This window comes from Betta splendens, chromosome 2 (genome assembly GCF_900634795.4).
Source record: "Betta splendens chromosome 2, fBetSpl5.4, whole genome shotgun sequence".
In the NCBI taxonomy this organism is placed as follows: domain Eukaryota; kingdom Metazoa; phylum Chordata; class Actinopteri; order Anabantiformes; family Osphronemidae; genus Betta; species Betta splendens.
The window spans coordinates 63,943-89,621 of record NC_040882.2 but is presented as its reverse complement, the minus strand read 5'-3'; the positions used below and the strand labels follow the sequence as shown (position 1 = coordinate 89,621).

At 41.2% G+C, this 25,679-nt stretch overlaps 1 protein-coding gene and 1 long non-coding RNA gene across 2 annotated transcripts; both read right to left on the bottom strand.

Moving 5' to 3' along the window:
* Positions 1 to 2,009: 2,009 nt before the first annotated feature.
* LOC121202774 (uncharacterized) lies at positions 2,010 to 5,427 on the bottom strand. Its single transcript, XR_005898702.2, has 2 exons — positions 3,904 to 5,427; positions 2,010 to 3,806 (listed from the first exon to the last, which is right to left on the bottom strand). It is a non-coding gene; the product is annotated as an uncharacterized LOC121202774 (long non-coding RNA).
* A 6,279-nt stretch (positions 5,428 to 11,706) lies between these two features.
* Positions 11,707 to 24,053, bottom strand: LOC114870546 (NACHT, LRR and PYD domains-containing protein 3-like). Its single transcript, XM_029175353.3, has 9 exons — positions 23,273 to 24,053; positions 23,098 to 23,190; positions 19,349 to 19,427; positions 18,107 to 18,338; positions 14,378 to 16,169; positions 14,085 to 14,258; positions 13,626 to 13,799; positions 12,483 to 12,529; positions 11,707 to 12,338 (listed from the first exon to the last, which is right to left on the bottom strand). Exons 1-9 carry the CDS (start codon positions 23,362 to 23,364, stop codon positions 11,812 to 11,814), a joined length of 3,210 nt encoding a protein of 1,069 aa, XP_029031186.1. The 5' UTR covers positions 23,365 to 24,053; the 3' UTR covers positions 11,707 to 11,811.
* Between the last annotated feature and the right edge of the window lie 1,626 nt (positions 24,054 to 25,679).

The window sequence follows — 25,679 nt, the reverse complement described above, 5'->3', positions numbered from 1 at the left end:
TGTTAAGACGCCATTTCCCTGTATGTTTCAGAACCGGCCAGATTGGCATGGCGAATTACATTCCCTTATGATCTTCTTTTTCAACGCGTGTCCAGGATCTGTTGGATGGACTCGTATGCTGCTAGAGGGATCCTGTAATGTCGCACTACTGTTGGTGGTACATGAGGGTCAGTGGAGATACGCAGGGTGTGTAGGTCAGTGACCCCACAGTCATGCGAATCTTGCGAGAAGACGGGTTTGAACTCGCGAATGAGATCTCGAAAGGCTTCTTTTTTGCACCTCAGTTGTCAGTGCATAAGCATTTTAAAGCTGCTGGTTGATTTGTGCTTCAAAGCCGAGGGAAGGTTCCTCTTCTACAGGAGAGGTGTTGTTCCCAAGTTATAGACCAGCATGTCACCACCTGGTTCAAGCGCCACAGATTGGTTGGTCTCTCAGTGGCTCATAGTGCATCACAGAGACCATTCCCGTTTGGTGAGACAGAAGGACGTCTCCCACACTTTCATCTCTAAATAGAGATGCTGGTAATTTCCCAATGACAGGCACTGTCAGCTCAAAATCATGGTAAGAGCTTTCTAACAACATGCCCAGGGGTTGTTGGGCCTGAACATGGATTGGGGTGTTGGTTGGATTCTGGACCAACAGGTAAGTTGCGTGATTGTCCAACTCTAGGAGAGTGGTGCCACAAACCGTCAAGTTAAGTTTGGCAAAGCGGGGAAGGGATTGGAAGAGTGCTTGTGAGCCATGAATCTTCTGCCCCTTCATGACTACTAGACAGATGGGATTACCTGCTGTTCTGGGGGGAATGGTACTGTCGCTCTCAGCAGCAACTTGGCACGCGTGGGGAATAGTCTGTCCCGATTTCATGTTCTCCATTTCAGGATTTTGTGAGATGCTTCTTGGACTGGCCTGCGACCATAAGACTTGGTTGATTGTTTCAGGATGTGTACCCAGCCGCACAAGGAGATTGGCGCCCACAAGAACGGGGGGTTGCAAGTGGGGAACTACAGTTAGGAAGTGCTTGATGGCCTGCCCATCAATCTGGATGGTGGTGGCGCAGACCCCGATTGCCCTAAAGAGGGTCTTGACTGATCCGCTGGGAGGAGCCGTTGATTATGCTGCACAAAGGTGGTCGTTGCAGGCACAAGTTGTCATACAATTCTTGGCTGATGGAGATCTTTTATGACCGGAGTGTCAGCTGCGCCTCAGTCACTGGAAGGTTGTCAAGATGAATGCCTACCAAGATCTTTTGACTGTAGATGATTTGGCTCTCATTTGTCAGAGCGGTGAGAAATGAACCATGGGTCTGGAAAGAGTTTGGCAAGTCTGGCACTTTAGAGCTGATGATGGACTCTTGGCCTTGCCTCTCCACTGCAGTGACCTGTCCGTCACATCTTGGTCGGTTGTCCCCAAGATCCAATGGTTTGGGGACACTGGCCTGAGCCCAGATTGGACCTCTGTGATAGTCAATAAGAGGTGCCACTCAGCTCAACAGATCTTGGCCAATAGGCACTGGCTCTGTGTCAAGATTGCAGATGTACAATGGGTACACAAGAGTCACTTCTTGGAAAGCAATAGTAACCCAGATTCATTTAACAATGGGGGACTTGACTTGTGTGCAACTAGTGATGTTAATGTTACACGATTCGACCTGTAGGGGTTTCCCAAGAGACAACATGGTCCTGGAAGTTGCCTAGAAAGTATCTGAAGATATTGCTATATTGATTGCTGATTTCAGAACCAGTGTCCAGTAAGGCCAGGGACCTGAAGCATCCCCCTATCACCACTGATGTGTAAATGCGGCAGGCATTATGCTGTTGGACAAGGTCTCCCAGGAAGGTTAAGAATGGGGGAGTGTTGTTGTCTGGTGTGGGAGCAAATGTTTTAATCTGTTGTTTTAAAATTGTTTTAATCATACCAAACTACCAATGGTGTCTTTTCAGCAATGTAGCCAGGCTGACTAAGAGTCATAGCTGTGTTGAATCTACTATTCCCTTAAATCTCAGCAGCAATGACTTTTTCAGAATCAGAATTGTTTTATTTGCCAGGTTTGCATAGACAAACAACCGATTGCATCTGGCCTTTTCATACCTTCTTACTGAACAGTAATTATTTAAATATCAGTTTACAGTTATATACATACATTGTTTGCATAAAGGAAATAAAGAATAAAATAAATTAAAATTGCACCACACGTGTTTTTACTGAGTCCTTTCTCTATGTGATGGAGTTCAGCTCGGACACAGCCTGGGGGAAGAAGCTAGCACTGTGTTTGGTGGTTCTGGTGGCAATAGCTCTGTGATGCCTGCCAGAGGAGCGGAGTTTTAACAGTTTGTGTGTGGGGTATGTGGGCTGTCATCAATGATGCTTGCTGCTCGATGTTAGTTTTTGAGTCTGGCCTGGTACAGATGCTCAATGGATGGAAGCTTAGTCCCAATGATTTTCTCTGCTGACCGGGCCACCCGCTGCAGTCTGTGTTTGTCAGTGATGGAGGTGCAGAGGACAGACTGGATGATGGCCGTGTAGAAGATGGTCAGCAGCTCCTGGGGCAGATTAACTTTCTAAGCTGTCTCAGAAAGTACAACCTTTGCTGGACCTTTTTGTGGACAGTGTCTATGTGGGGGGCCCACTTCAGGTTCTGTGAGATTATGGACCCTAGGAACCTGAATGAGTCAACCGTAGACACTATGTTGTTGTGGATGGTGGGGGGGAAGGGGGCGATTCTTCCCGAAATCCACTGTCATCTCCATAGTCTTGACCATGTTGAGCTTCAGCTGGTTCTGACTGCACCACTGAACCAGCTGCTCCAACCTCCCGTCTGTATGCAGACTCATCACCGTCCTGGATGAGCCCAATGACGGTCATGTCGTCTGCATACTTCAGGAGTTTCATAGACGGGTTCCCTAAGATGCAATCGTTGGTATAGAGGGAGAAGAGCAGTGGGGAGAGAATGCACCCATGTGGTGCGCCGGTGCTGATGGTGCGTGTGCCAGATGTGATGCTGCCCAGCCTCACCTGCTGCCTCCTGTTGGTCAGGAAGCTCCTGATCCATTGGCAAGTGAAGTTGGGGATGGCGAGCTGGGTCAGTTTGTGGTGGAGTATTCCCAGGGTGATGGTGTTAAAAGCAGAACTGAAGTCCACAAACAGAATCCTGGCATATGTGCCAGGCATATCCAGGTGCTGAAGGATGTGGTGCAGTCCCAGGTTTACTGCATCATCAGCCGATCTGTTTTTTCTGTAGGCAAACTGCAGGGGTCCAACAGGGGGTCTGTGATGTCCTTCAGATGCCTCAGGACCAAACTCTCAAAGGTTTTCATGACTACGGATGTCAGGGCGACATGTCTGTAACCATTCAGGCTGGTGATGGTGGACTTTTTAGGTAGGGGCACGATGGTGGACTGTCTGAAGCAGTTGGGCACTGTAGACAGCTGCAGAGACCTGTTGAAGATCTCAGGCAGGTTGGGGTAACACAGTCAGGTCCGTGTGCCTTTCTTGCTTCCTGCCTCTGAAGGAGTCGACAGACATCTCCTTCACAGATCCTAAGTGCCGGCAGGGGTTCCTTGGCCGATAAGTCCAGTGAAAAAGATGGTTTGTTGTAGTTGTTGTATCTGCGTACATTTTTCGATTGTATACACATGTCCTCACAAAAACTGATGAAAGCTGTCACAGTGTCAGTGAGCTCATGGATGTCTGTGACTTCAAAAACTTCCCAGTCAGTAGAGTCAAAGCAGCCCTGCAGCTCCAGTTTGGAATCCTCCATCCAACTTTTCACCGTCCTGACCACAGGTTTACAAGTTTTAGATTTCTGCCTATAGTTGGGATGACAAAAGGGACAGCAGTTGACAAAGAAGCACTCGACGTGAGGACTGCAGAACTTCTTTAACACTGTGACATCTGTACACCAACCTTTGTTAATAAAGAAGCAGGTTCTGCCTCCCCGTGTTTTCCCGCAGAGCTCCGTGACATGGTCCAAACGGAGCAGCTGGAATGGATAAAGAAAATTACCAACTCCTCTGTCTTACTTAGAGAGCTTTTCCCCCATAACTCATATGGAGTTAACTTCAATAATTAACTCTTCCAAGTCGTCTACTTGTCTTTTAGACCCAATTCCAACAAGATTACTTAAAGAAGAAACCAGTCTTTACATATAGTCTTTTAAGGTGGCTGTGGTCAAACCTTTATTGAAAAAAACTACTCTGGACCCCTGGACAACTAGCCACTAACTTTCAAATGTACCCTTTTTTTAAGATTCTTGAAAAAAACATGGCTAAACAATTATCTGACCAACTGAGTGGGAATAACCTGTACGAAGATTTTCAGTCAGGATTTAAAAAATATAGAAACACAGAAAGCACAGAAACAGTTCTAGTTAAAGTCACTAATCATCTTCTCTTAGCTTCAGACAATGGTCTAGTTTTTGTCCTTGTTAGATCTTAGTGCTGCATTTGATACAATTGATCATACCATTCTATTATAGAGACTAGAACATAACATTAGAATTAAAGGTACAGCACTGGGATGGTTTAAATCCTACTTGTTGAACAGATTCCAGTTTGTTAATTTTAACGATAGCCACCCTGGATGGCATAACGTTAGCTTCAGATTCAGACTATGAAGAACCCAGGTGTCATCTTTGACCAGGGTCTCTCTTTTACATCATACATTAAACAAACCTCCAGAACCGCCTATGTTCACCTTGGAAATATAGTTAAAATCAGAAGCATCCTCTCTCAGAGCGATGCAGAGAAACGGAACCATGCATTTGTTACCTCTAGGCTGGACTACTGTAACTCCTTACTTGTAGAAAGTCCTAACAGCTCCTTTAAATACCTAACATTTATTCAAATGGCTACAACCCGAGTTCTGATGGGACCTAGGAAGAAAGATCACATTTCTCCTACATTAGCTTCTCTGCACTGTCTGCCTGTAAAATGTAGGATAGAATTTAAAATTCCCATACTCACCTACAAATCACTTAATAATAAGGCTACTTCATATCTTAAAGACCTCATATTTCCTTATGTTCCCAGCAGAACACTATGTTCTCAGAGCGCTGGGCTACTTTTGGTTCCTAGATTCTTTAAATGTATAAATGGGAGGCAGAGCGTTTAGCTACCAAGCTTCTCTCCTCTAGAACCAGCTCCCTGTTCAGGGTTGAGAAACTGACACACTCTCCACCTTTAAGATCAGGCTTAAACCTTCCTTTTTGTTAAAGCTTATGGTTAGAGATGGTTCAAGTCACTGGCAATGATTGTTAGTCATTGTTAATCTCTTAGTTAAGCTGCAATAGACATAGACTGCTGGGGGAATTAATGTATACACTGTACAGACCAGAAGATTACACACACTGTTGGGGGACCTCACTATTACTATTACTATAAACTATTCATCCATCCATCCATTTTCCACCGCTTATCTTCCAGACTTCCCTCTCCCCAGACACTTCCTGCAGCTCTTCCGGTGGGACCCCAAGGCGTTCCCAGGCCAGCTGAGAGACATGCAGATGGAGCGGTTCGTTTTCGCTGATTTCACTCGACTGTCAGTGCACTTTCTGGCGCTGATCAGACATTCATCACACACTCATGAGCCGATTGTCAGCAGCCCCCCTCCTTGGTCTGTCTGGGGTAGGTGTTAAAAATGTTAACGAGACCACCCCCATTTGTAGCACCAAAGACGCAATTCCATGGAAAACCAATAGGTGGAGCTTTAGTGTCTGATCTGTAGAGTTAGGGTCAAACACCAAGTATAGGCATAGTTCTGAGAAGAGGACATAGATATTGTCAGATGTCAACTGACATCTGATAATGTCAGTTCTAAACTGTCTCTAAACTGTCTGTCTGTCTGCCCTCCCTAGCACACAGACAGACAGACAGACAGACAGACAGACAGACAGACAGACAGACAGACAGACAGACAATAGTCTGTCTAAACAGTCAACTAAAAAGTTGGGAAAACTTGAAAAGTTGACTTCATGTCAGAGTTGATAGTTGTACTTGCTTTTTTTAAATCATAGATAAGCATTGGTAGCTCACGCTGCCACAGCTGTCAAACTACCTTCTGGAGGTTTATCAGTTACTGGGTGTATTAGGTTGAATTGGACTTTACAAATGTATCTAATGAAAATTTTAATTTCTCATTCTATATATTATTCATATTCGCTTGGATTTAGTGTGTATCTGTCTGCCTGCTTCAGGACCTGTTTTAAATTTTAAAAAGAGCATTTGGATCTTCTAATCAAGCTTAGATGAACATAACAATAGAGAGCCTCTTTTCAGACAGAACGACCAATCCACAGCACTAGCTAGACTTTTTATTTACAGATTTTATAAACATCCACTTCATTTAACCATTTTCTAAACCAGGTGGTCTGAAAGTTGGGTCACTACATTCTCACAGTCCTTTGTTCAACTGATGAGCCAGGGGCCCGTTTCAAGAAGGAGGTTTAACAAACTCTGAGTTTAAACGAAACTCTGAGTTGATTTACTCTGAGTTTACAAACCTGGAGTTTTCGGTTTCAGAACAGCTGAAAAGAGTTGGTTTAAGCAACTCTGAGTTGACTGACTCAGAGTTAAGCGCGATACAAAGCCGGCAGAGACGTGGTCAAGGTACAAGCAGAGGTCGACTTACAGTACAGGACGGTCATGGGTCAAGCTCCACCTCTATGGCTAGAGGTGGAGCTTAAATACTAAATGATCTGATTACAGATGAGATGCAGGTGATGATAACAACAGGAAGTAAAGCTGGGTACTCTGTGTGTGGACTAAACAGGAAGTGGAACAAAATAAAACCAGATATGACTAGACAAACGTAACTAAGAAACATAAATCCTGACAAAGACGTCCGGAAATGGATATGATACCTCAAGCAAATAGCGACTACGAGTCTATATTCCGTAGAAAAAGCAACACGGCTGCAGCGGCTAAAGAGAAATAATTAGCTTGGAAGAAAATAGCTGCCCGAGTCAATGCGTAAGTTTAAATTTTAATCATACAGTGTTCAGCGTAACTAAATGCTAAATAATTTCAGTATTGTTGTTATATTTCACTCGTAAAGTAAGGACTTGTAAAGTAATTTTTCACTCATCTAAGGCGTTACTTCAGTAATTGCATAAAATACCGATGTTTGTATGATGAAACGATTTTACGATGTATGTTTGTACGATGAAAAGTATTATGTCTATGCATTTTTAAAATTCCTGTTGTGGTTGATGTGGGATTTGTAAAGTAATGATAATTCAATAAGTTTTATGGAGAGCAATTATTACATTAATCTAATTAGGTTTATAAAAGTTACCCAAAACCCGTAATAATATTAAGTTTAATTTCAGTTTTTATGTAGGCGCAATCCTGCAGGCATAAAAGAACGTGGCTAAAAATTAAATGTAAAAACACAATTCAAACAGGTATAAGGCACCATCATATGTGTGTAGACTACCTGATTTTACAACATTTGACATATTAAATAACTAAATAGCATGCAGAGTATAGCAGTGCAGCAGCATTTTCAACATCGCTGTAATGTTTTCACACAGTTAAATCATTTGACTTCTACTCAACCAACAGAAAGAAGGCAGAGGCTAAAACAACTGGTGGAGGACCTGCACCTCCACCACTGACGCATGCAGAGGAGAAGGCCCTCGGCATGAACACTGGAAAGCAGAGGCTAAAGGAAGTCCTGGAGGGAGTTCACCAGAACCAGTCACTCCCCAAGATACAAGTGCATTTGTAAAATGTAAGAGGCCTACCTATATATTTGATTTTTTACATAGGCTACTTTTGCTGCTGGGGGCCTACTTCAGGTTCTGGGTCAGGGGTCAGTAGTGTGGGCTGGCATTAACCCCTATCTCCAGCAGAAAGCTATCAATCTCTCCTAGAAGAAAATTCACATTACATTAGTGCTGCATAGAAGTGCTCCTGTGAGTGTGTAGTGCATGCATTGAAATAAGTGTATAGGAGATACATGTACTTACCCCAGTGCAGCCTGTTATTTAGGGTTGACTCATATATTAATGAGTTCACGTTTATGATATGTGCAGCATCACATATGATCTTGGTGATGTAAACAATGCAATGTCAGTTACAGTGACCATTAGAAGGAATAGTCAGTGCACCTGTACATTTATCAGTTTATTTCAGATCACAGCAAGATATCATTAACTGATCATCATTTTTCAGATTAGCCTCAATGAAACAAATTAATTACCACATAGCTGCAATCCTGTGAAACTCCTCTTTAATGGCTTTAAGAAGCTTGTGTCAAGGAAAGAGCTTGAGATCGAACTATTCTACATACAGTGGTTTCACTAATGTAATGTGTGCAATAAATATGCACGGCGATATGACAGAAAATTAACTCGGGGCGTCAAAATCCTCTTGCGGCGTTAATTCAATGCCGTGTGAATTAATACAGCGTCCTGATTTACAGGATCCTCTAGAAACGGAAATTTTGGTCTCTGCGCGAAGGAAATAGGTGAAATCTATAAATGTACTGAAAGATTAAATGAGGTATTTAAACACGTTTCACTTTAAAAAGGGGCGGAGACCAAAGGAAACTCTGGGTTTCCCGAATGAAACCTGCTCTGTGTTAGGTTCACAGAGTAAGTTGCCATAGTAACTGACTCTGAGGTTCGATTACCTCGCTTCTTGAAACAGGTTTAAACTTACCCCGCTTTACAGGTTTAAGTAACCCCGCTTTCTGAATCCGAAAACTCAGAGTTTTTCTTATTTCGGGGTTAACAAACTCAGAGTTTCCACAAAACCTCCGTCTTGAAACAGGCCCCAGTTCTTTACAGGTGTGAAGTGAAGCCTATTGTAAATGGAGGATAATGCGTACTGTAACTTTTTTCTGAACGTTTTTCCATTGTGGAGGCACTGATGCACTTTGCCTTGTCTGATTATTTTTGCCTCAACAGAAAATGGGGTGCGCAGATCTCTACATTTTGCTTTACTTGAAGTTGTGTGGTAAACAAAAGACACCAGAGGCAAGCGTCAAACCAGGAGTCTCTAGCTGGGAGATTCTGTGCCTTAACCACCAGACTGTTGGTCCTCTGAGGGTGACCTACTGTGGACAGACACTAAATACCTTCATACAGCATTATCTTAACAAAGCCTTGATTTGAATGAAACCTTTAAAGTTATGGATTCATGAAGAATTTTTCTTGGTATTTTTTTTTAAATATAAATATTTATTTTTCCGAATCAGGCAGAGCCCCAGAATAAGGATGAAAAAAGAGCCGCGGGTTGCAAGTCCTGTCTTCAGGGGATCAAGTAATTGCTTTATTGTGGTGTTGTTTTTCTGCTGTGACCACGCCAAGCGCATGATCTAATTAAAATCTCAAAATCAAAATACAATAATTAAAACGTTGTTCTTTAATTCCCTATGTCTACTGCTAGCAGTTTTCGTTCAGACTGTCAGAGTATGGGGTGCCAAATGTAAAAGGAGCACCTATAACTAGTTTTCTCACATTTCACTAAATGACACATGTTTCCTCACAGTTAAATGTGCAAAAGTCTAAATGTAAATGTTAAATATAAATGTAAATGTTAAATGTTAAATGTAAATGTTAAATGTAAATGTTAAATGTTCAATGTAAATGTTAAATGATCGAATTGAATATTTAAGTAGACTCCACCCCCTATTATCCTAGATCAGAGACGCAGACTCAAACACGTCAAACAGTACGCATAGGTCCGCCCACATCTGACTCTGGATCGGTGCACGAATATACTGGAGAGAAGCCTGCCAGCTCCGACTCCCTCCCATTGGGGGAGACTGAACGGGCTGTAACGGCAGGTGTGCGGGCTGAGGCGCCGCTTCAAACTGCCGTTCTGTCGTAAACACCATTAATGAGGAGTTAAGTAGGTTTAAAAAGAATATTTCTGTGGCGCCGATGGAGAATTAGTTGGCTAACTATACTAGCTAGCCAAAGTTACGTCCACGCTAAAAACAAGTTTCCAGATCAGATGTGGGCGGGGTTTGCGCGCACTGTTTGAGGTGATTGAGTTCGCGTCTCTGATCTTAGACCAGCGCTGTTTGAGGGTAGGGGTAGAGTCTACTTGCCCATTCATGAATATTCATTTTACACTCGGCGAACATTTAACATTTACATTTAACATTTACATTTACATTTAGACTTTTGCACATTTAACTAAATGTGAGAAAACATGTTGTGTCATTTAGTTAAATGTGAGAAAACTAGTTATTAGGTGCTCCTTTTACATTTGGCACCCCATAGTCAGAGTATATGTCAGGAACACACAGAGGAGGACCCAAATGCACAGCGCCAACACAGCGTGAGGCTTCAGAGGATTTATTGTGTCTCTTGGTCGGACAGGCAGAGGTCGGTACACGGGTAGGTCATAGGCAGCAGTACAGACAAGGATAAGGCAGACGGATGTCAAAGACATGCAATGGTCAGAACTCACACAGGCAGACAGGATAATCACAGGCTGGGCTGGAGACGTGGTCAGGTACAAAACAGGATCAAAAGCACGGCAAGGTAACAAGGTAAGAATGCTGGAAAGCCGAACAGGTGAGTAAACAAACAACCTGGCAGCTTACTGTGGTTACTGGTGGTGGTTAAATACCCAGGTGACTAATGATTAATACGGGACAGATGTTAGTAATGACAACCGGAACGTGAAGCAGGAAATAACCAGAGGGAAACCGAAACCGAACGTACTTCAAAATAAAACAGGAAACCAAACATGACTGAGTGAAAACAGAGTCCTTCAGAATAAAAACGGGAAATAAAACCGAAACCTGACAGTATACCTCTGCCATGGTGTCTGTTTCCAATCAGCCGAAACCTGGGATTTTTTTGTTTAACTTCTTTAGCATCACCCTATATACATTACATCATCTTATTGCTTATTTTACAGCATGATCAACATTAAACCAATGTTGGGGGACCTCATGTGCATAAACTGTTATTAACAGAATGATTACTAAGGTTCCACATGCTCAAACAAAGGAAGTACTGCGGCTTGCACGTAACGTCTTCATCCTTATCAGAGTGAGTTGAAACAAAGAGATTTCAGATTTGAGACAGAAAGCTGGACCGTAACATAGTCACTTACAAAAACGAACTGGCAGGGAACAAAGGTAACTGCTGGTGGTTATATACTGAACTATAGACCGTATTAAAAACAGCTGTGTGATCACGTGATTAAAACATAAACCAGGAAAACGGCATGGCAGAACAGAATAAAAAACTAAAAAAAAACTAAAAAACTAATAGTTTATGATATGTGTTTGTCTTGTACCACTCTGGCTCCATCCTATCTGACTCCCCACCAGGCCCAAGGCTGTAAAACTGAATGTATCTTGTCTTCAAAGCTTGGTGTTCCTTCCTTTGGATAACAAGACACGATGATGCAGAAGTGAGAATGTAAACATTCTTCCTCACGGCGAGATAAGATGGTACAAACAATTCTATTGGTCCAGAGAGACATTCCACCAGAGCCAGAAAAAGCGGTTAAAAGGATACAACTTGAGGATTGCAGGCTCTTTGCATCACACCTTCGTGGTGTATGCACCGACCTCCCCAGCTGGTTTTTGGTTTGTTGATGTGCACAATCAGCATCCATGTTTTTGATTTGCTTTCCCCATTATTATTTTTTATTTTTTTTATAATAAATCTCCCAAAAGACAACTCTCTCATCTGCCTCTATATGGGAAATTTCCACCACACTGATTTATCATTCTCTTTGATGGATGACTATAATTACAATTTAATGCATTTACTTTGATTTAATTCAGAAACTTTCAGTATTGACAGCATCAAATGTCACTTTGTGTGGTTTGCAACCTAGCTTACAACTTCACTGTGGTAGCAAACATGAGCCTAAACCCGGGATACAGAGGTTCAGTAAATGTGGTATTGAAGGTGTGAAGATGGATTAGTTTGTCAGAAGTGATTCTGTAGAAGGACAGAGTCCCAGCAGGACAGTCCACATACACTGCTACTCTGATAGAGCCAGAGGAGGAGGAAGAGGATGGGATCATTGCACCTCTGTTGTTATTCCAGGGAGAGTAGTATTTATCACAGCTGTAAAGGGTCCAAGAATGAGCATTTCCTCCAAGCATGCGGTCAGGTATATTACCTTTCCTCTTGATTCCTCTGTAAGTCACTGCAATATGAGCGCCTCCTTTTACCTCAACCTCCCAGTAGCAGCGACCAGTCAGACCATTAGTACACAGAAGCTGAGGCCAGTGGTCAAATCTCTCTGGATGATTGGGATATGACTGGTCTTCTTCCACATGTGTCACCTTCCTGTTGTTGTCAGACAGTTGTAGTTGTCCGTTCACTGTGTTTAGGTCGATTGCAAGTTCACAGAAATCTGATAACGTAAACAAGACACAACCCAGCTTCAGTTATTGATCTGTCATCAGTTTGATGATGACTCATGTCATCTGAATGTCAAGTTTGAAAATAACCGAATACTGCTTTTTTGTTTTCATGAATCAAATTATAAACAACTAACACTTCCTCAGTCCTGGTCTCAACCACTGAACTCCGCCAGGCTCCACCCTAAAAAAAACGGGGTCAGAAAAAAACAAAACTTCAGCTTCAAATTCAGATCAAATCTGTCAAAACAATTTTAGATATCAGGATACAAACAAGACAGTGCTCAGGTAACTGAAGACACAAGACTAGACGGTTGACAAAGATGCCACAACCAGTAAAACAGGACTTGAACCCACACGCAGACACCACTAGAACTCAGGCATATTTTCAAGAAAGACAAAGACTTTAATTAATAACACAAAATCTCAGCCAGACACGGAAACTTAAATCCCTCAATCTGTAAATACAGCAACATGAATCTGCAAACTGCAAAACATGTTTTAAAGCACTAAATACCTAAGCTAAAAATAACTGGAGCTTTCAGGAGAAAACAGACTACCTATTTTAAACCCACTATCTAGTACAGCAACTAGGATGTTGTAGGATCCTCACACACAACATGGAGAAATAGCCAAACCAAAAGTCGAGGGAGCACAGAGACAACATAGACACGTGAACTGAGCAAGACATACTAGCACCTGACAGATTACAACACTAGATCTAAATACTCTACACCCACCAATGAGCTGGAATAGCACACAGTTGACCAGGAACCACAAAAAACAAAGTCCTAAAGACCTGATTTCATGACTGACAATGGGATGTTAGGGTTACAGTCATTACCCCAACTTATCTCTTCCCACCAGTTACATATTACATATGTACAGGAACACCACAAGCAGACTACGCAACTCAAGCCTACAACCAGGTGACAACAGACATGAGCAGACCATGAGGGAAGCCCATTATACCTCACAATCACTCTTTTTATGTGTTTGAGACATCTTTTAAATAAATAACTCTGAGTATTCTTATCACTGACTATCATTCTGCCTTGAGTTCAGTGTGGTTCAAGCTTTGATCACAAAGCTTTGAATCTGACCTGTAAAGTCAGGGTCAGATGTTTTTTAGATCAAAGCTCCTTCTTCTACATTAGAATATTCACTCTTCCTTCGAGCAGCAAAGAAAGGGGATCACTGACAAGTGCATGAGAGGCGTCCCATTAGTGCCGGGAAGAGCTTGTAAGTCGAAAACAGAAACAGAAGCTTTTTATCTTTACCTGAATGTGTCCAATCTCCACAGTGGATTCTCTACTAAGTCAGATAACAGCTTTACTCCTGAATCTCCTGGATAATTATATCTCAGGTCCAGCTGACTCAAATGGTGGCGATTGTTGTTCAGAGCTGTGGCCAGAAAAGTACAGCCATGGTGGGTGATCAGACAGCCTGACAACCTGAAGACAAATAAAAATCAAACACCAATGATACTTCAGTTTTATGTTGTAAGGATTAGGTTTAGGGTCACTGAAACTTGAGCAGTTGACTACATCAGTGTAATTTTAACATTTACTGATTCAAACAAGAATAACCCCTGAACTTACAGTACAACATACAGTAAAGGTTGAGTACAATTGTATTTAAAAATGTCAAACAAGATGTAACTATTGTAGGTTGCTAAATCTTTCATAACATTAGCTTCAGACCTGAATGGTATCTTAAATTTGTTTAAGCATTTTCACCAGAGCGATTCTAATCTGCAGTGCAGACTCTGTAGTCCAACAGAAAGTAGCTTCAGTCCTGAGTCGTGCAGGTCGTTATTGCTTAGGTCCAGTTCTCTCAGACTAGAGGACTGAGACGTGAGAACTGAGGACAAAGCTTCACAGCTTCTCTCTGTGAGGTTACAGCCACTGAGTCTGTAGAAATGATAGAAAACAACATAAGAAATCATTAGAAATCATTCTGATTTTTCAACATGCTGCACTAGCGTTATAGAAGGGACTTTCTTTGTACTCAGTGTGCTTACAGTACTTACAGTGCTTTCTTAGAGACTTCTACCACAGGCAAAAGCTTTAAAAGAGCCTCCTCTGAAGCAGCATACATCTTCAAATCAAACACATCCAAATCTTTCTCTGATGTCAGCAGGGTAAAGACCAGAGCTGACCACTGAGCAGAAGAGAGGTTATCTGTGGAGAGTCTTCCTGAACTCAAGTACTGTTGGATCTCCTCCACTAGAGATCGATCTTTCAACTCATTAAGACAATGGAACAGATTGATACTTTTTTCTGCTGAAAGATTCTCACTGATCATCATCTTGATGTATGTGCATGTTCTCCCTTTGGTGTCTGCATTACCCTGTGGCTGTCTGAACACACCTCGCAGGAACATCCGATTGCTCTGAAGTGACAGACCAAGAAAGAAGCGAAGGAACAGGTCCAGGTGTCCATTAGGACTCAGTAAGGCCTTGTCTACGGCACTCTGGTAAAGGTCAGTTTCTGCAAATTCTTCTTGATTTGTATGAGATGTATGAGAGGTTGGTTGTTGTGACAGCAGATTGACTCCAGAGTTGATGAAGGTCAGATGAACATAAAGAGCAGCCAGAAACTCCTGAACACTCAGATGGATGAAGCAGAACACCTGGTCCTGGTAGAGTCCTCTCTCCTCTTTGAAGACCTGTGTGAACACTCCTGAGTAAACTGAGGCTGCTCTGACATCGATGCCACACTCTGTTAGGTCTGACTCATAGAAGATCAGGTTTCCTTTCTGCAGCTGCTCAAAAGCCAGTTTTCCCAGAGACCCGATAATCTTCCTGGTCTCTGGACTCCAGTGTGGATCTGTCTCAGCTCCTCCATCATACTTGATGTTCTTCATTCTAAACTGAACCACCAGAAAGTGGATGTACATCTCCGTCAGTGTCTTGGGCAGCTCTCCTCCCTTTCTGGTTTCCAGCAGAGCCTCCAGAACCGTAGCAGTGATCCAGCAGAAGACTGGAATGTGGCACATGATGTGGAGGCTTCGTGACGTCTTGATGTGGCAAATGATCCTGTTGGCCTGCTGCTCATCTTTGAATCTCTTCCTAAAGTACTCATCCTTCTGTGGGTCATTGAACCCTCTGACTTCTGTCACCATGTCAACAAAGCCAGGAGGGATCTGATTGGCTGCTGCAGGTCGTGTGGTGATCCAGAGATGAGCAGAAGGAAGCAGGTTCCCCCTAATAAGGTTTGTCAGCAGCACATCCACTGAGGTAGACTTTGTGACATCAGTCAGGATTTTAGTGTTGTGGAAGTCCAGAGAAAGTCGACACTCATCCAGACCATCCAAGATGAAAACAACCTGGAACTGTTCAAACCTGCAGATTTCTTTGCTTTCGCTAAAGAAGTGGTGAACAAGTTCCACCAAGCTGAAATTTTCCTCTTTCAGCATATTCAGCTCTCTGAAGGTGAATGGAAATGTGAACTGTATGTCCTGGTTGGCTTTGTCTTCAGCCCAGTCCAGAGTGAACTTCTGTGTTAGGACTGTTTTCCCGATGCCCGCCACTCCCTTGGTCACCACAGTTCTGATGGGCCGGTCTCTTCCAGCTGAGCCTTTAAAGATGTCTTCATGTCTGATGGTTGTTTGTGCTCTGTCTAGTTTCCTGGATGCTCTTTCAAGCTGTCTGACCTCATGTTCATCGTTGACCTCTCCAGTCCCTCCTTCTGTAATGTAAAGCTCCGTGTAGATCTGGTTCAGTAGGGTTGGGTTTCCTGCTTTGGCGATGCCCTCAAACACAAACTGAAACCTTTTCTTCAGGTTAGATTTAAGTCTGTGTTGGCAAATAAGAGGAGATTCTGAAAAAATGAACAAACAATCAGATTTTCACCTGATCAGTCTATTTTGTGTAATGATTTAGAAAGTATCAGATCCCTGACATGCAAGCAACCCACAGGCCATCAATGGCAATTAATGAATTGTTGATTAGCACAAATGATTTAGTTCATTTAACTGAAGTGACATTTTGGATTTTCTTCAGGATATTTGTTGATTTCAGGTTTCTTTTTAGGAATAAGCACTCTGTTTATTGGCTAATTGTTTGTAGCTACACTCAGAAAAAAAAGAATTCTTGCCCCTAATAAAACATATTTATAATTATTAAACATTATATATTTTTTTAAGTATTATATTAGTTTTTTCAAATACTGTACCTGATGTATAGGTAATAAAGAACGTTAACTATCTGATCAGTTTATGGTTATGGGTCACTTAGTTACGTTTCTCACTCATTTCTGGTTTTATTTTGTACCACTTCTTGTTCAGTGCCCATGTTTTCAGTTCCAGCTTTACCTCCGGTTTTAGTTGACTCACCTGTGTCCTGTTAGTAATTACTCACCTGCTACCTGTCTAGTCATCATCACTCGGCATTTAAGCACCAGCTCTAGCCCTGCCCAGTTGCCAGATTGTCTGTGTGTACTAGCCAGCAGTCCAGCATTATATCTCGTAGCTTGATGGGTGTATGACCCTGTTTTTCCTGACCTTGCCTCCTGCCTCACCTTTGATCCTGCTTCACCGTAAGTCTGACCTAAGCCTGCCTCCCGACCACCGACTGTCTGATCCTTGCCTGCGCCGCTACTGCCTCAATTTTGTATTGACCCTTGCCTGCCTGACTACCAGTTCTATTAAACCTTCTTCATCACCAAGCTTTGTCTCAGCTGTGCATGTGGGTCTGCTACCTAGAGCGCTGTGACAACATGAAATAAGATAAAACCTAGATAATTGATTTCCTTGGGGAAACTTTTTTTCAAATAAGTAAGTAGTAATAAGTAAGACTAAACAGGGCTTGAACTGACAACCTTCTGACTCAAGGTGTGCCGACCAAACCTCTTGAGGCCTGGCTGAAGGAGTTGGTACTTTATATCATAAGTAATAGCAATAAAGTATTAACTGTATAATTTTTCAATTATTTTAATATGTTTTTAGTGTTCATAAATAAGCAATCAATCTTATATATTTATACTTTTATGTATATGCAAGTTGATCCCACCAGGTCTTTAAATAAGACTGTGCCCCATATGTTCACCTCCAGTGAGGAAGCAGGTCGGATGCAGAGAACACAAATTCCCCAAGGGAATCAATGAGCTTATATTATGTAAGTATTTCACACAAACATAAGGTTTGTGTGTGTTGGAAAAATACTGCATTTATTCATTGAAAGATATTTTGCTAAAGCCTCGTTAGCTGTGCTATGGCCTTGAAGCTCCCTCGCTTCTACTCTGCAAGAAATGGGGAGTACCAGTGAGCTGAATCCTTGTCTTCTCTTCAGTCAGAAGAAGTTGCCTTTGCTGTAAACTGCTCACTCCTTGCAAGTAAAATCCTGAAAAAGTTCTCAACTGATTGTGTCCACTTTATTTAAGATTTACAAAGGGAACTAACAATTTCCCCTAACAATGTGTAAATTGCATTAACTATATGTAATCCTTTATTTCATAAAAACTGAATAACGCTAACCTGACTGACCTAACCCTAACTCCTTATTTATGTGATAAAGTTACATGGAAAATTTACATGTAATTAAATTACATAAAGTCCAACTTTTAGACCTGATTATATTTTGAGTGTAATGGCAGTTTTGTTGCTATGAATATTAATAATGCTTTGTCAAACGTTAAAAAAAACGATTTTTAAAGTTTGCTATACAAATTCAAGTTTACTTCGCTCTCAACCAACATCTTAGTGCTTAGATCTATTTAGCTGTAACTAGACTTATTCCATACAGTCTGTTAACTCTTACTGCTCTGCAGACAGTCCGCCAACTGCTCCTGATTCATCCTCCTCAGGAAGTTCAGTGTGATTTTCAAAAATGCGTCTCTGCTGCTCCTCCTCTGCTTTTCATTTTCATCATTCAACTCCTCCTCCTCATCCTCCTTCTGACTCTCCATGGATTCTAGATAGTCTGATCTCAGAAGCTTCTGCATCTTCTTGAGTTCGTTCTTCACAAAAGTCATGATGTTCTCCTCCAGTAACTGAAACAAAATGAAATACAAATTACACAATACAACTTTACGCCAAAATCAGATCTATGATGTAAGACTAACAATCTAAAATGGTCTAAAATGTGCAGCACGGAGGTTATTTTGAACACAATAGTGGCAGGCTGATAATTTCATGCCTTCAGTGACTATAACAATTCTGTTTTTTTATTTCCATAGGATCAATGCATTTTTACCCATCACCTGGTAAGAGCCGTATGAAGTGTCTTTCTCACCCAACAGGACAGGTCCCACGATTAGGGGGTGAACCAGGGACCTTCTGCTTCCCTAGCCATTGCTCTATCTACTGAGCTACCAGACCACCATTTCTTTGCAATTACAGCAAGTTTATTATGTTGAAATGTGTCTTAAGCTCATTATTTACTGTAACCCCTAGTATGTTATGTCCAGTCATTTGTCGGTTTGTTGCAGAAATATTACACCCTGCTTGTTTGATGTTATGCTATTGAATATTTTCCTGTAAGGCTTTTGTTTGTTGGCCTTAGTAGTCGTGTGTCTCCACTCTAGTGTTATCTAGATTTGTGTTTTCTCTGTTGTAACTTGTTGAGAAGCATTTAAAATAATATGTTTCCATCACAATTATGAGAAGAAAATATTGTCTCCTCCTTCAGCACCTTGGGTTAAAATACAGCGTCAGCTGCAGTTATATAACAGATCTCTGGCTTTAGTTCAGACATTTTGCAGCATTCTGCCTTTCACGTTCTCAGAAGTGCTCGTCCAATCACTGGCTTTGTCTGTTCACTTACAGAAGGTGCTGCTGTGTTGGTTCTGACGCCTCAGGTAGATTAATAGAACCTGATGACACCTGATTCTGGAGTATGATTGAATAACATAATATACAACCAGGATGATATAACATGACAGGAAGAAAGCAGACAACAAAGAATAGCTTTTTTGAATATGTTTAGGCAGAGAAGCTTTGCTGGTTCTGACAGCCAACCACTGGAACACAATAGATTTAAAAGTAGTAATTACACATGTACCTTAAATATGGCACCTAGGGGGGTTTCATGCTGCTGGACACAATGACCACTGCGAACCTTTGAGCTCTTCTTACTGACTCTGTAAAGGAATAATGCATTAGACCACCTTATTTCTGTTCACAGATAACCAAACTGTGGTGTGGTGGACAAAGGTTAGCTAGGACCAGATGACAAAATATGTCACTGCCTCATTATGACCATATCCAAAGGAAAACATTCAAAATAGAATGGGGTGTACTTCTAAACTCTAAGCTTTGTCTATATACACCTGAAACCCCAAAAATGGCTCTTTATTTTTCCATGTTGCTCTCTTTCCTGCTGTATCTAACATCTAAACTCATTTGTATGCCCAGTGCAAAAAAATGTGGTTTCTAATAATATATATACAGTGGTATCAATTCAAAGTGACTACCGTTTTCACCGCAGTACTGCCATGGTGCAACAGATGCGTCGCCAACTAAGGACAACATTTAATCCTGCAACGAGCTGAAAAAAATCTGGACGCTAGTCTTGTTTTAACCACCAGAAGCCGCAACGTTGTTTAGAAGCCTCCAATGCACCTCCAATCCTCAGCGTAACTGAGGTCCAACTGTTCATTCCTACCTGTAATATACATATATTACACCAAACCTATTTTACTATGAAGTGCCTATTGTGTGCTCTAATGTGGGGAGTATAAAGAGCAAAGACTCGCTATCAAGTAAATAGTGTCACATTCAAATTAAGAGATTATCCATGACTAGTCATTCTACAGCCACATTCCCATATCCTCACATAGTCTGTGGCGTGCGGTGAGGTTCATGGCTGGTGAGGCACTTACTTCTCCGAAGTCAGACTTACAATAAAAGAACTTGAATGAGTATCTTTATGTTCACTATGGGCGAACACAATTACTTCAATTATAACGGAGGAACAGAAGGGACCTTTGAATTTAAAAAATACCACAGGATTTACCACTGGACCTACCGCACTTAAAATGGACATTAATAAAAACATGAGACTTTTCTTTCGGTTAACACAGGACTTCTGCCTTATTTAGTTAACACAGCACTCGTACTTTTAGTTAACACAGGACTGCAAATCAACACAAGACTTTACTTAACTTAAAAAGTTGGTGTCATCAATTATTTTTTAGAAAACTGAAAACCATTTGTTTGTGGCAGCACAGCTGCACAGCCAGCCTTTTCGGGTGTACCAGTTCGTTTGAAAAGAGCGAGTTGTCTTCCGTCCCGTAGTTTGAAGCAAACCTTTAAGCTCTTAAGTCTTCCATCACTTACAGTATGAGCTTTTGTTTTGACTAAAAGTCCAGTTTTGAAAATGTCCTAAGACGACTTATATAATTCTCCCCGATCTTGAAAAAGAAAAGAAAAGAAAAGAAAAGAAAAGAAAAGAAAAGAAAGAAAACAGAGAATCGCCTGAAAGTAGCAGCCAAGAAAATTACGGTAAAGAAAAAATCTGCATTTTGTTGGTGACAAGCTGTGAAACAGGAAGCAAATGCTCCACGTATTGACCCATGTAAGAACAGCTTGAGAATGGGAGCTGGAGCCCTGGGCTGAGGCTCGGCTCAGTGATGCGTCTTCTCACGTTTCTCCCCATATTAGGACCGGAAATGCGTATATTCAGCCATTTTACCTGTACAAATGTTAAGAAATTTTGGAAAATGTAGAGAAAATACGATCAGTGGACAGATATTGATTTCTGTTTTATGTTATTATGTATATTATGGTATTTTGTCAGGTGAGGTGAGGCCCCGCCTCCCCTGTCACTGATAGTCTGATAGTTAAGCTGAGTTACTATTGTCTTGGCTGAGTTGGCATGAGTTTGATCCCTTGTCAGTGCTCTTACTATGCAGCTTTATTTTTTTTTCTGAACAACATAGTTAATGTCTTAATTATTTTCATTTCACCGCAAAGTTATAATTGCTCTGTCTAGTTCAAGACAGAAATGCGCCACAGATAAATAAGATTCTTGTTGTCTATTTTTGTGTCTTTAAATACCAGGCGTTGCTTAAGAATATGTACACACCCACCGTTTTCACATATGATACAATACATTGGTTTCACATAATTCGTGGTCATGGGTCATGATTTAATTAATACAGTTAATAATATAATATCTATAGTAATTTGAGCACACATGGCCTCATAAAGACGTAGAGTACTGTCAATGTGCGACTACAGCAGCTTATTTAGGTATTGATATTGATCAATACCCCAACAAAAAAAAAAATGATACTTTGGTTGAATTTTTACTTCTCCACACTGCTGCCGTTTTTTTTAAAGGGGCGACCTAACTATCTTGTCTGTCTGCGTCTCTAAGTAAGCGCCTTGCCTGTGCGCCATATGCCAGAGCGAAGCAGACACACACCAACACCCACCCTTACCTCTCTCTTGCTTTGAGATCTCACATGACTCAGGCCAATAAAAAGAAAGAGGGAGGAGGACACAGACAAAGAAAAAGGATGGAAGCAGGAAAGAGTGTGGTTATATTTTCAAGACAAAAATTAAACAATGGCAGCCTGTACAATCTGCAAAAAGGCTGTTAAATACAGTGGCAACACCACTTATGTATATTATCTATTTACTGTTGAACTTTGTCTGGGCTTCATAAAAGTCAGGAAATTGTATTTATATTTGATAATGCATTCATTGTCAAAAAGTATCCAGTATTTACTTGGTATCGGTATGTTCCTACAAAGTTGACCAGCTGCTTCAAAGCATTTTACTTTACATTTATTTCATTATTCATATGCGAAATGTAATTGCAAATGCTGCACTAAGCTCTCTTTTGCATTGAAGAGTTTTGTGTCTACATCAAAGTGGGCAGAACGACATTTGTGTATGTGTTAGAACTTGGCTGTCTTGCTGCGCTGAATTTTATGTGGTACAGGTGAAAGTGACATTACAGTGCAAACCATATGTGAACTTGTTTTTTTCGTAAATAAATAAACTGAACTGAATAAATACTGACTCTAATTCGACTCCATACTAGTCAGCTTTTTCATGATTGTCAACAATGCAATTTCAACTTTTTAATCGTTGACATCTTTTTACCTTGGTCAACTTTTGAATCGTTGTCATCTTTTTAATCTTGTCATTATTTGACCTTGGTCATCTTTTTAATCGTCATCCTTTTAATCACCATCCTTTTAATCATCATTTTAATCTTTGTCAACGTTTTGTCGTTTTCATTGTTTTGTCATAGTCAACTTTTTGACATCAGCAGAAAAAAATCATCCTTTGGCATCTTTTTGGCAACAAAACAGTTCTCCCACATGATTTCTTGAGAAATTACGTTTTCTAGTTTGGATTAAAAGCCAAATGTCAAATAATCTCAAATAATATATTATTGCCGCTGCAGGCCAATTGGACGTACTGTAACACACACTATTACGCAATGAAAACAAGGTGCTAATGTGGCATATCACCGTAGAGGCCGACCCCTAGTGACCCTTGTGTTCTAGAATAAAACAGCATTTTAGCATTTTTGCACACAACGAATCCTATTTTATACAACACCAGTGTCTGACTGATTAGCAGGAGCAGCTTCATAATATATGGAATTCAATATCCAAAACTATAATTATTTTAGAAGTTTTTTCAAATGATTATTTGATGTAAAGAATTTAAAAAACTAAACTGCTTTCTCCAAGTGTGCACAGCTGAGCTTGTGAGAATCTGGCCTCTGAAGGATCCTAAAAAAGAAAAACAGCTAGACCAAAAAATAGACAAAACAAGCAAAATACTTACTGTTTGACATAGCTGTCTTTGAAATCAATACAAGAATCCCTTGACCTGCCACTCTCTGCAGACAAAGAGATGGGACCAGGCCTAGGCTCAGTACTGCAAAAATATAAACAAGAAATAATGACAGATATCAAAATGTATTTGAGTGCTGAGATTGGTGAACATTTGTGACTCTCACCTCTGAGCTTTAGTCTGACTTTGGTCAACATCTCCAAATTGAAGTATTTTGCTGAGAGGGGCTCCCGCCACTCTGTCCTCACACTGACTCATGCTGCTCAATTCACATCAACACACTTTCTATGTGGAGAGACGCTAGTAATGATTGAATGAATGATCCTGCAGCAGACACTGGTATTCTCCTAATGACACGTGTACTTAACTTGATTAATTTTCATACTTTAATATCACCTAATATTACATCATAAAGTCAATAATTATCTTTCAAATTAAATGAAACAACTGTGTAGACTGTAGAAATATGATTTCTACCCCCAACTCGACCTGCTTTTTCTTTCACTACTCCTACCTTCCTCTTCCCTCTGGTTAATGCTCTTCATGTTCCTATGTTAGTCCTATTGTTTATTCTCCCACACTGAAACAATGTATGTACACTTTTATATCTAATAAAACAAGCAGAGTTTGAAATACAGTCATAGATTCTCAATTTCCTTCTTACAGGGATGGAAAACAACCGCATGTGAAATACCACAAGATAGCCAGGCGCCATCTTCAGTTCTCCCAGTTGTCAGCAAACATGAGATATTTTTGTTTAAAACACATTTTAGTAAACTATAGCTGAAATTCTTAGTAATGCCACTATGATCTACTACTTACTGACGTTTCTGTGAGCTTTGCTGTCTTCTGCTGCTTTTTCTTGTGCTCCTGGTAATTATGTTGTACATTCTGTTTTTAACTGACACTACAGTACGTCTTCACTTTTCCTATTCTGCGTGTGTGCGTGTCTGTGTCTGCAGCCACACCTTCTTCTGCTCACCTTAGTAATATGCTGTTTTACTGGTTGCACTCAATCTAAAGTTTACACAAACACTTTGCAGCAGTTTCACGGTTCTTATTATTGCTGATAATGAACATATTACTGATAATGAACATATTCCTCATACAATTTTTTGGATCATGTTTCACTGCTGCAATAAAAATCCACTGAATCCAGACCTATATAACAATGCAAATGATTTTAGTAACTGAAATGAAGATCTCTAAACAGAGTTCAGATCTAAGACAACTACAGTGTTGAAGACATACACACACAAGGAATAGCAATGAGCAGCCACACGTGGGGCACTTGGGGATCTAGGGTGAAATGACTTGGTTAAGGCCACACCTGGTGGGATCAACTGGGTTTGAACAGGCTACCTCCCGCTTCCCAGACCAACGCTCTACCTAAATAGGTATTTTCTAAATATAATAATAAATATGAATCCATTGTGTATGTGTTACAGGTCCAACTGGTCTCAACACATTAAATATAAACTGCAAAACAGTGTGCACTAAGATGAGACGGACAACAATGCTGCTTTGTCTGTGCTTGCATCTAGCAGTCTGACCAAAAAACATCAAATACATCCAATAGAATGGCCATGGCCCGTATGTTACCTTAGCTCAGAGATTTAAAGAACTACTTTGAAACTACAAAGTGGCACACGTGGACACATACACATCACGAACACCAGGAGCATAGCTCAAAAACACATAAAAGAAAAGTTAGCATATGTCAGAGTGCTTGATATAGCGAACCCACATGCACAGCAGCAGAAACAGACAGGTAAGTACAGAGGCTTTAATCACAATCTCGTAGGTAAAGGTACAGGCAGAGGTCAGTTTACTAGTGGTCAATCGGCAAAGGTACAGGCAAGGCGCAGGCAGAGACGGAGTATAAGAGAAGCAGGCTGGCAACAAGACGATCAGGTAAGGTGATAGTACAGACAGGGATTAGGCAGAAGCAACAAGTCTTGGTAACAGGACTGGACTAGAGTTAATGCTGGAAAGCCGTGAGAACACGCAACGATCTGGCAGAGGAATGGGGTGAGTATTGGAGACTAAGAGAGAATTGTGTGGTCAGAAGTCGGCCTGAAACTAAACATGGAAATGACACTAATGATTTAGCATCATTGTCTGGCTTCTGGCTGGTTTCGTCTTTTATTTTATTTCCTTCCTGTTTTGCTTTCTGCCTGTTTCTGTTCCTGCCAGTTTTCATTTCTTGTCATGTGATGTCCCGGCTGTGTTAGTTATCACTTAAGTTATTTAAGCTACAGTACTTACCTGTTCCGGTTGCCAAATTTTTAGATCACATCCCTGTGTCAACTCTCCGGCGTTCATTACCAGTAAGTCCTATCAGTGCACCGACTCTAGCTCCTGTTTTTGACCTTGCCTTGCCTGTTCCCCTTACTTCTGTATTTGGATGTTTGGCTGTGTTTTTGACCCTCGCTGGAGACTGACTACCGTTTGCCTGCTCACTGTCTGCATGTATGCTTTTGCCTTTTGCCCGGACCTGTGCACTGTCCTGTGCCTGTCCGACCACTTTGTGCAAACTGTTTTGCAGGTCAGTAATGCTAGAGATGAGAAGG

What these genes read in the sequence shown, in the direction of transcription:
- LOC114870546 (XM_029175353.3), bottom strand. Translation starts at nt 23,364, where the DNA reads ATGAGTCAGTGTGAGGACAGAGTGGCGGGAGCCCCTCTCAGCAAAATA. An exon ending in GAAGTCTCTAAGAAAGCACT is followed by an intron (nt 14,259 to 14,377) that starts GTAAGTACTGTA and finishes TCATTTCTACAG; the next exon opens with ACTCAGTGGCTGTAACCTCA. An exon ending in TGGAGATTGGACACATTCAG is followed by an intron (nt 12,530 to 13,625) that starts GTAAAGATAAAA and finishes CGTTTTTTTTAG; the next exon opens with GGTGGAGCCTGGCGGAGTTC.